The sequence below is a fragment of the Sebastes fasciatus genome, chromosome 4, assembly GCF_043250625.1.
Source record: "Sebastes fasciatus isolate fSebFas1 chromosome 4, fSebFas1.pri, whole genome shotgun sequence".
NCBI classification, from domain to species: domain Eukaryota; kingdom Metazoa; phylum Chordata; class Actinopteri; order Perciformes; family Sebastidae; genus Sebastes; species Sebastes fasciatus.
This window is the reverse complement of record NC_133798.1, coordinates 30,606,291-30,617,472: the sequence shown is the minus strand read 5'-3', so window position 1 is coordinate 30,617,472 and position 11,182 is coordinate 30,606,291. Positions and strand designations below refer to the sequence as shown.

At 44.7% G+C, this 11,182-nt stretch overlaps 1 protein-coding gene across 1 annotated transcript; it reads right to left on the bottom strand.

The window, feature by feature from the left end:
- Positions 1 to 729: 729 nt before the first annotated feature.
- LOC141766593 (prosaposin receptor GPR37-like) lies at positions 730 to 8,835 on the bottom strand. The gene is made up of 3 exons (XM_074633556.1): positions 8,733 to 8,835; positions 7,603 to 8,513; positions 730 to 3,510 (listed from the first exon to the last, which is right to left on the bottom strand). Exons 2-3 carry the CDS (start codon positions 8,422 to 8,424, stop codon positions 2,671 to 2,673), a joined length of 1,662 nt encoding a protein of 553 aa, XP_074489657.1. The 5' UTR covers positions 8,425 to 8,513; positions 8,733 to 8,835; the 3' UTR covers positions 730 to 2,670.
- Positions 8,836 to 11,182: the final 2,347 nt, after the last annotated feature.

Genomic DNA, 11,182 nt, shown 5'->3' with positions numbered 1-11,182 from the left:
TTATCCAATGTTTGCTCCCCATGCAACATCTTCAAATGCACATATAGTATTTAGATCAGAAAAATCAAAAGCTCAGTTTTTGTACGTCTGTATTTCTAAAATGTGTTCTTTAGAGGCCAGACTGCACCGGCTCAGACCAGAAACCATCAGACACAACTTCTTTCATAATAAATGAGCCTCGATTCTGCTGTCTGCCGTACTGTAGCACCGTTCACTGTGGCGGCCAGCTGAGAGGCAGACTCCCTCCGTCGTCACGACAACGGGAGGCGAGGACAATGGCGCGCTGTGTCCTCCCCGACTGGGCGGCGTCGATGATGACGAAGCGATGGCGAGAGGAAAAGCAGCTGAGGCTTGTGCTGAGCGTGACGCAGCAAATAAATTGTAATTGCAACTTTTGTTTTGATGTTTTTGTTTGTCATTTTAGCAAAATAAAACAAAACAAAAAACGTAAAAGATGTTCTTGCCTTGACTTGTTTGTGCTTTCTGTCCGTGTCTGAGGAGGGTTCAGTTGTTTGTTGGATTGACTGTAACTCCGAGTGGATGAGGACATGTTGTGAGTCTGAACAGTACAAACAATGGTGGCTGTGTCTTCTGGATGGACGACAACGGGGAGTTTCACTCTGCTTCTTTTTGTTTTGGGATAAACAGGTTTCATTCTGTACATCTATTTCCATACGATTTTGCGCAGTGTTTTTGTTTTTGTGTTTATAAATGAAGGTGCCCTTAGTCCACTTTGTCACTTTTTATTTGAAATATAAACTGCTGTTCAAAAGGTTGAAGTGACAGCCCTGATTTAGTTTCTGTGTGAACAAATTGAACGGTTTGGAGATGAGCCTTACAAATAAATCAACTGTCTAAATGCACCAGGGTTCAAAACATGTATTTTAAAATATTTTTTAATTAAAGTGACACTTCTCTTGTGGCTAAAAAAAAACAACAGTAACTGTGCAGGTTTTCTGCTACAAGAACATCATCAGCAAACACAACACAGCATTTTCAATATATTACTGTACGTCACTGTGTGACTCTCTCACTCACACAAACAGAGAAAACAATATCCAAAAGAACAAAACCACAGGTGCTGATAGCGGCCGTAGTTGATAACTTTCAATGCCGATTTAAGGTAACACTTAATTTTAGGGGTCTGTAATTTCCTAATAATTTCCTCAAAAAAGAACGCCGTAATTTGGCAGGTAGAGACGGTGCTCAATTGCGACAAGCCCAAATAATTATTTGCACAACTCAGTCTTTTAGTGAATTCGCAACAGGTCGGCTGAACATGTGAAAACATAAAATGTGTCTACAGGAAAGCGTACAGTTCAACATGTATGGAGAATAAAAGTCCTGATAAAAAAATTAATAACAAATTTGTATTTTGTATTTAAATGGAGCAGCTCTTCACAGGAAGGTTAAATGTTCTTTATACAAAATTCAGAGCATTAATATAGCAGCAAACAACTATTGTCTGTGTAAAGACATGTCTACCTGAGCAGAGAATGAAGTCTCTCTCCCTCTGTGTGTATTGTAATCAGAGCTTTTCCTCGCTGTGTTGACATAGCCGGGCCGGCTGCACATGCTTTTTGTGCATGTTTGTGCATGTGAGCGTGCCCCACTGGCTAGCTTACGGCCGCCGCTCTGCACTGCTCTCATATGGCGGTTACAGCTGATAAGTCTGTCCCAACTGACGGCGCCACCGCAGAAGCGTAGCACCAACCCTCTAGTTTCCCCCCAGGTAAACACTGTTAGCTCCGTCAGCACTGTTGATGTTGATTCCACTGTTAGTGCTGTTAGCTGCAAGCTCCTGGCTCAGTCATCGCCATGTTGAGAGCCGTGTAGAAGCAATAGAAATAGGGATGTCAGGAGAACTGATACTAAGGTACCAAGTCGATGCCCAAATTCTGAAAATGTGTCGGTATTCGTCTTTCCACAATACCGTAGGTACTGTCAGGGCTCAAGATTAATGGCGTCCCGTCATCCGGGGATGATGGGAAATGTGTTTAGGACGCAGGAAACTCACTATCAACAAGGTTTCTTAATAACAATCACTGTGGTCTGGATGGGAATGAACCTTGTGCATGCAAAATGTGTCACTAGAAGTCTGTCAGTCCAACAAGGGTTCCACAGCTCCCAGTACGTTACAGTGGGAACATCCTCCCTGCTGTGCAGCCCATACAGCGGTCTGTCGCTCATATCAGGATCTCGTCGCGGGGGATTTTTTTTAAGGAAATTGTTGTGAATTTACAGACACTTAAAATAAAGCGTTAACCAATTTAATCATCACGTATCTCAAGACGTCAAACCACTTTTTTTGTGATCATGTGATCTCAAGAAAATGAGAAGAAGAAGTCGCCGGAGTCCACGTTTGCTCTCAGCTTCTGTAAGATACAGTGACAACGAACAAAAAGGAAGACTGAGTGCAGATTCAGTGAAAATACTGGTGAGTTAATTAAGAGCTGAACATATAAATGCTATTAACTAATACTGACTGTGTTCTTTCATATATAAACTCTGTAAACAGTGAACGGACCAACAGTGGCAACTCCAGTCTGTCCGCCAGTAAACATGAACAGTTTTAAAAATCTCAGGAATTTACAGCCTGATATGTCAACGCGTCCACCAATCAGACTCTGACCCAGAAGAAGCTCCGCCTAACGCTGTTGACCTTTGACCTCAGCAGTGTGTCCCCACGGCGCTGTAGGCAGCGGAGGTGGACGGCTCTCTGCGGATGGTGCTGAATGGCGACAGCTCCAGCTCGGTGGTGTTGCATTCGTTGTCGGTGTCGTTGGTTGCGGCGGTGGCGGCGGCGGGGCGGGGCGGGCCGCACTCGTCGCAGCAGCAGCAGCAACAGTCCAGGAAGGCTCTGGTGAACGGCTGGCACAGGCAGAACAGCAGCACCGGCGTCACCGCGGACTTACAGAAGAGCAACATCTGGCTGACCAGCTGCAGGATGTCCAGGGTTCTCCTGGGAATGCCGGCCGCCATGTACGAACTGATGATGTTGCATATGTTCTCCGGGATGATGCAGAAGCCGTACAGGATGGCCAACGCCACCACGGCACAGTTCATCTGGCTCTCCAGCTGGATCTGCTTCTTGCTGCCGCGGACGCAGGCCCGCTCAGCGAGGCGGATCTTGCGGGCGGTAACCAGCGAGCTGCAAATGGTGAACAGCGTCGGCAGGCAGAAGTAGCAGCCGAAGTACCACCAGAGGCGCGCGCCGTCGTAGGTGAGTCCCAGGACGTACAGCGTGTCCGGTAGGTCAGTGGAGATCCGGATTACGCAGCGCTCGCACGGCGTCACGTCGGGCGGGTCGCCGTCCTCGGTGACCAGCTGTCGGATCAGCAGCTCGGGCAGCGCAAGCAGCAGAGCGCCCACCCAGATGACGGCGAGCTTGGCCGTGGTGGACGCCCAGTTCTCGATCATCTCGTAGTACATCTGCACGTTGGTGGCGGCGCGGAAACGGTCGATGCACAGAGCGCACAGCGTGAAGGTCGTGACCCCGAGAGAAGCCACCTGGGAAGAGAAGAGGAGTGTCAGGTTTCACTTTAGAAACTTCTCTACACGCAAGTTTCCCAGAATACGAGAAGTGCAACAACATTCTGTGTTAGCAGCAGCAATAAATCAACTGACTGTACGACAATTTAAACCTACGACGGAGATGTTAAGAATAAAATAAAAAATAGTCAAAACATTATGAGATTAGTGTCGTAATTTTAAGAAAAAAGACAAAATATTACAAGATAAAGCTGAACTTCTGCCAGACAAAATAATATTTAATATAACAGTCATTAGTTTATGAGGAAAAAAGTCACAATAATGAGGAAATAGTAATCAAGAGAAATTATAAACAAAATGTCAGATTATGTTTGCTAGATTTGAGAACATGAATGTCCATATATACTGTACTACTGCTAGTTTTACTCGCTGAAGACGTGTGTTTGAACTTTTAAGTCACAAAGTCCACTGAGCTTTAATCTTTTTCTGACAACATGATTACAACTTGGATGAATAACATTAACAAGTTGGAAACTGGTCATTATAGCACCTCTGACAGGACGTGACTGTCTGTCAAGCTGCTGACCTTAAACCTGCAACAGCAGTCTGTGGGCTTGTGGGAAATGGTGTTCTTTAAAAAACAGAAATATTTACTATGTAAGGTAATTATTTTATGTCTAGACAAATAGAGTGAACCACGTTAGTGCTGCAGCTGTTTGTTTTTTTTTTATCTTTTTTATTTGAATGATGATATTGTGACTCTTAAAGCTTACCTGTGTGTGTTCGTGTGTTCGTGTGTGTGTGTGTGTGTGTTGGGGGCGGGACCATCACAGCAGTTTTCAGATTTAATCCTCCTGCTGTTTTGTGTGATTATACGCTCCATTAAACAGTTAAAAGGAGACAACAGGACTGATCTCAGATCTGTCTGAACTCTGTACTACATGTTACTTTATATTAGTCTGTTTTGAAATTAATTAATAAACTACCAACCACGAAGTGAAACGCTGACAATCACTAATAACAGATTTGCAGCTCTGGCTGGTTTTGTGTTGAAATATGTGTATGTATTTTATTGTTACTTTGGAATCAAATTACAAATTACATTCTACTGTAAAATGAGAAAATATAAAAAAATAAAAGAATGGAAAAGAGAAGAGGACAGTTGGTGACATCAGTAAACATCACTAATGTCATGTAGGTCATCGTCTCAAACAAAGAGCTGCTGCAGTTAAGAAGATTAAATTCAATAAATACGACCTTTTGTTACCAGACTTCACATTAAAACGCTTAAACATGTTAACCTGCTGCTAATGTTTACACATCAGGCTCTCAGCTGATTTACAACATGTCAACATCAACAACACCGGGATTACGAGCTGCCAACACAGAGGACACATTCTAACACTAAAATGACCACGCCATCACCACGCCCACTTAGGAGACAGAGGAAGTGTGTACCATTTCAAACCGTTGGTGCGGAGCTTATAATGCATCATCTTTGTTATCTTTGACTAAATCATTTCAGAGTGGCGATTCCAGGGACTTGGGATCTCGAAGAAACTCGAGTGATCAAACGTAGCTTCAGAAAACAAACAAACATGGAGGCAGGTTGTCGCCGTCAGAGGGTTGCACTTGTGTGTGCCATGTTTTGCACGGAAAAAAATTAATAAAAGAAATGGAAAAATGGATGGAGTCATGACTGAGAAGACGCAATCAGCGCGGCTTGTTTACGTTCTACCAACCCGGTCGCACTAAATGGCGTATGAATGACAGAATAATTCGCAAGTCATTTTGCGTGCAATAAGAACGCCGTTCTTGCTTTTGGCGTGTCATATGTCCGCCATGTAGTCTGTTCTGACTGCAATGTAAACGCATCTGCGTAACTATGCTACACTCAGAGCTAGAGACGTAGAGTAAAAACTGAGAAAGGCTGGGGGGAGGTGGATGGGTCCAACCAACGCAAGACTTTCAACCAGGAGACCGGTGATCGTGTCCCAAAGTGTTGTTGAATAATGCTGAAGTGACATTAGTGATGTGTTTCCCGTACTTCTGTTACGTTGTTTACGTATTTTACTTAGTTAACTTACTTATTTTAAGCCCAACCATGATGGTTTTCCTAAACCTAAACAGATGGTATTGTTGCCTAAACATAACCATGGCCGTTACTGTAGTTTTTTGCGTGGCGTAAAAATGACACGCCAAAATAGGTGTTCTCATGACACACGGTATGTCCTTGTAATGTCCTGCTATTTATTCCCATGAGATCGGGTTGGTTCTACACAAGTACGCAACATCCGATTGTTTATCATCATCATTGGCTATTACAAGTTTCTGCTCAGTACTCCATCGCTGTTCCTTTCAAACTACAGGATTTCAGGTTGATTTGAAATCGAGGAGGAGACTCTGATCCAGTATGTAACATTAAGATTATGTCGGTAAACCTGTCACACTACAGGATCATTTGGGCAGATAATCTGTTTAGACCAGCCTTGAATCGGGAACACCCACGTGATTGTTGGGAGGAGCGAATCGGACCCCAAATCTGCCCACTTATCCTCTAGTGCGGGGTCAGCATAAACCAGGAACAACAGCCCCAGAACAAAAGTACAATAAAGGATTTGGATGAAAAGATCTATATAAATTATGAAATTAAACAAAAAGTGTAAATGATCTATTCTCAGTCCACCTTGTCCTGTTTCCTCCACTGATCAGGGGGGTCGTCATTGTCTAATCTCAGCCTTCATTAATCCTCATCTTCACTCTGATTGGACAGATTAAAGACCCTTCACATTAGGCAACATTAAACCTGATTAAAACCTGACTGCAGTCTGGAGCGACTCTCCACACCAGTTCAGCTCTGATGTGACCCGTTCACATGAACTAGACCTGCACTGTAAAATATATCATCTGTTATCATTGGGCTCAGTGTAATCAGATCAGACTCTCAGTTTCAAAATAATTCAAACAATCTAGTTCTGACTTTCAGAACAGTTTCAGATCCGATAAATCTAAAAATATTGTGTAAAACCAATTTGAGCTCATTTGCATACTTCCCTGCATGCATTTTGTTTGTATTTAATTATTATTATTATTTGGTAGATATATACTCACTTGAGACATGTTGGGAAGGGAAGGGATCTCTTATATGGACTGTTTGTAACTTTTAAAGCGTATAAATGTACCGGGTCGGGACACGTGCTCGCTCGCATATGCGCGCTCGCGTGTGGCTGAAGTCTCTGCTTCGCTGCTTGCCTTCACTCACACAACGCGCGTTCTCGCTCCACCTCTAGACGTGAACGCGCGCTCACTACACACTGCAGAAGACTTAGTTTAGCTCTGAGAATATCTAGTGAAGTGGACGTTTGTGCAGAAATAAATACTGCAGCTCCTCCAGACCAACAGAGGTTTTCCGTGTCTTGTGAAGTGACGGGGCTCCGCAGCGGGAAACGTTATCACCGGCACCCGGTCGGAGACGGTAACGCTTCTCTTCCTGCAGCGGGGTTGAAGCAGGAAGAGAAGCGTTACCGTCTCCAACCGGGTGCTGTGTCTCCCCTGTTCTCTCCGGCTGCGGTCGGAGGCGATAACGTTTCTCTTCCTGCTTCAGCCTCAAAGCCAACACTAGGATCAGCAGTGATTCATGGAGAGACCTTCGTCTGGTCAGCTAACATTACTGCCAAGCAGGTGAAATATAGAGTGATATTGTGGTTTTTGCTGACGTGTGTCGCCTCACTGTTTTGAGCGATGCCCGTTCATGTCTATGTAGAGCGAGCGCAACGCTGACTTTCGTTGACTTAACGGCCACAGGTTTCTGAAAGTTACAAATAGTCCCTTTAATGGCCAGTAGGAATAGGAGGAATGATTACACACCTTTAATGCTATATTTCAGCTATGAGTTCTGAAGCTACCCAATGTTATATCTATTCATATTGGTGGTGTTTGGTTCACATATGGTATAAATTGTGTTCATTTGTTTAACAGGAAGTGCTCATCACCATCCTGTCAGACCTGCTCTCACCTGTCAGATGGACACCTAACTCATGTAGACAGTCATTTCCGGTTTGTACAGCATCAACCCCAGAACCAGAACCAGAACTAGACCCCCCCTCTCACCTCCAGGTAAGGGATGATCCTGCACGAGAACTCCCCCAGCAGCCAGTCCTTGGTGAGCTCGTGGAACACCACGAGCGGCAGGCAGAAGAAGACGATGACGAAATCCCAGAGCGCGAGGTTGGCCAGCAGCGAGTTGGAGATGCTCCTCATGTAGTAGTTGTGACACACGATGCACATCACCGATACGTTCCCGATGATCCCCACGCTGAAGACCACGGCGGCGCAGAGCACGACCGCGTAGGCTCCGTACGACTCCGCGGTGACCGGGTAGAACGGGTTCTTCAGCTGCTTGCGCCGGTTCACCGGCACAAACGGCGTGGTGTCGGGAGGGAAATCCGGTAGAGAGTAGTCCACCCCTTCCTCCTCATAGTCAGTAATGTTGAGTCCTTGTTCCTGCGCCATGGCGGCTCCGTCCTGCGACGGCTCGCTTCTCTTCCTCCTCCTGCTTCCTCCAGGTTTTGCGCTCCGTCTCCGCGGCTCACCGACCTCGTTTCCATCCGTGCGTAACGCTCCATCTCCGGGTAACATTCGAATGCGCCTCGCTCCATGTGGCGCGTCGCTTTTACTTTTACGCACAGCGCGCCGGTGTGGTGTCTGCGTCTCCGGCAGGTCAGAGGAGGACGGGTTCACGGTATCCAGCCACGAGGTCCTCCCATTGTCCTCCCCGGAGACTGTACGCCATCTCCGGCTCCTCTGCGCGTTGGTGGATTCATCATAACGAGGACTGAAAGTGGTCTTTGTTTCGTGCCAGTGGAGCTGAGTCGAGACGGCCTCGCTGCACAGCCACAAACACAGAAACCTGGAGAATGGAAGAAGCAGCATGGTGTTTGTTCTTCTGTCTGTCTAATCCGTAACATCAAACTTGATGCGTTTCCCAGAATGATCGATCCATCTCTTGCTTTCTGATCAGTCTAAAAAAAAAAAAAAAAAGCGTAAATCTTTAAACTTTAAACTGCCACAAAATACTCAGTTTTTCTTCATCTTTGCGCGCAACCAGCTTTCATAGAGTCTTTGGTCGTGTGTGAGAGGAAGAGGTGCACCTGTCGGGCTCCAGTCTGGAGGCATCACCAAAAGAGACCAGTGCGGAAAAAAAATGTCCTCAAAGTTGGTTGGAGAAAAAGTTCACTGACCGTTCAGAACCTCCACAGCTGAGGGTGGAGGAGGAGGGTAAAGTGTTGAATCCAAGCAGCTCCAGAGTGCTCGGAGGCCGGGTAGAGCGGTGTGATGCGGGCGGTGGAGACGCAGAGCTCCGTCTGAGAGAGAGAGAGAGAGAGAGAGAGAGGAGAGAGAGAGGACAAGAGAGGAGGAGAAGGAGGAGGAGGGAGGAAGAGGGGGTAGTCATCTGTCAAACCTGCTCTGATCCGGTAATAAACTGTACAAACAACACACTGAACTGTAATCTGTGTGGGATTATCAGGAATCACAATTTTCTTTTTTGATGTAACAAACTTTTCTTCATTTAAAAAAAGAATTTTTGGTTATTTTTGATGAACCTACATTTATTAGCATATTTATTACATTTTTAAAATAAAGATTTTTCCACATTCTCTACTTGGCAACATACATTTTTAAACTGGATTTATATAAAAATGAAGAAACACTTTACTCTCTTTGAAAGAATTGCAGTTTTGTTGTGCATATATAGTACTAACCCAATGATAAATTCATGTTATACTACTATTAATACACTCAAATGTTGATATCTAAGGAAATGAAGTACAGTAAACGTATTATTATTATCATCGTATATAGAGTAACTTTTTTTTCTTTAATTGCTCCACAAAAGACAAAACATTAACAGAACAACAAGAACATTGAATACAGGCCAGTTAACAACAGACATATCAATCTTCTCATCTAACTCTCAGTAGGAAAGCAAATAAGCATATTTCCCAAACTGTTGAAGTATTCCTTTAAGATTTCAGCAGGTCTAAACGCAAAAAAAATCTTGTAAGCTAAACTCAACACAGATAACTAAACTCAAATAACTGTCAAAGGTGTGTCTTTATTTTTCTTGTAGTTAACACCAAATTAAATCGTTCTGTCTAGGAAACTTCTTACAAAATTATAAATGCAATTAGATACAAACCTGTGAAATAAAGCAATTCATTTAGTTTTCTGGTGAGTCATGAGCATCTCCAAGTACGTTTACCACAGCAGACATATTTGGCAGTTTTTTGGAAACTGAGCTGTGATGAAATTAGAATAATTGTACCTGCTGTGTTGGTGCAGAGCTCAGTGTTCATGAGTTGTGTGTCTCTCTTGTTGTTTGTGAAATCAGGAACAGCAGTAGAGACACGACGATCGCAGCCGGCCGCTGGAGGAGGAAAACGGTTCTGACAGCAGAACTGAAAACAGAAGAAAATCCTGCCGCCTCGAGGAAAGACAGCCGAGTGTGAAGACACAAACGCAGTCAGTACGATCATCAGCGACACACTGAGAGTTACACAGCAGCCCGTGAACACAGCAGCATATCCTGCCCCAAATAAATGTACTGTGTAGATTCATATTTAAAGGGACTATTTGTAAGAATCAGAAATGCTTGTTAACAGCGACATCTGTGGCCGTCAAGTCAACGAAAGTCAGCGTCGGGATCGCGCTTGCTCGCTCTAAATAGACATGAACGAGCGTCGCTCAAAACAGTGAGGCGACACACGTCAGCTAAAACCACAATATCACTCTATATTTCACCTACTTGGCAGTAATGTTAGCTGACCAGACGGAGGTCTCTCCATGAATCAATACCGATCCTAGTGTTGGCTTTTCCTGCCAAAGCTGAAGCAGGAAGAGAAACGTTATCGCCTCCCGACTGCGTCCGGAGGGAGACACCGGAGTTTTGGTCGGAGCTAAAGCAGCGGGGCTCCGCAGCGAGTAACGTTATCGCCTCCCGACCGCAGCCGGAGGGTGCAGGGAAGACACCGGCACCCGGTCGGTGACGGTAACATTTCTCGTTGCGGAGCCCCGTCACTTCACAAGACACGGGAAACCTATGTTGGTCTGGAGGAGCTGCAGCATTTATTTCTGCACAAATGTACACTGTACATTTACTAGATATTCTCAGAGCTACTAACTCTCCTGCAGTGTGGAGTGAGCGCGCGTTCACGTCTAGAGGTGGAGTGAAACAGCGAGAACGCGCGGTGTGTTAGTGAAGGCAGGCAGGCAGCAGAGGCTTCAGCCACACGCGAGCGCGCATGTGTCCCGACCCGGTACATTTATACGCTTAAAAAGTTACAAACAGTCCCTTTAAGTTTTTCTGTATTTAAGCTCTTGCTGTAATCCAGAGCCTCTTCAGTGTTGCATAAATTACTGGCAGATCAACAGGGTGCTTTTCTTGCATTTTGGCCAGATTTGTTTTCAATCAGACACACTGGTCGATCTTTTTATATCACAAAGGACCTGAAATAGGAGCCACTTTGAAAAAATGTTTTACTCTCTTTAAAGGAACAGTGTGTAGCATTTAAGGAGATCTGTTGGCAGAAATGGAATCTAATATTAATAAGTATGTTTTTCTTTAGTGTATGATCACCTGAAAATAAGTATTGTGTTTTTGTTATCTTAGAATGAGACATTTATCTACATA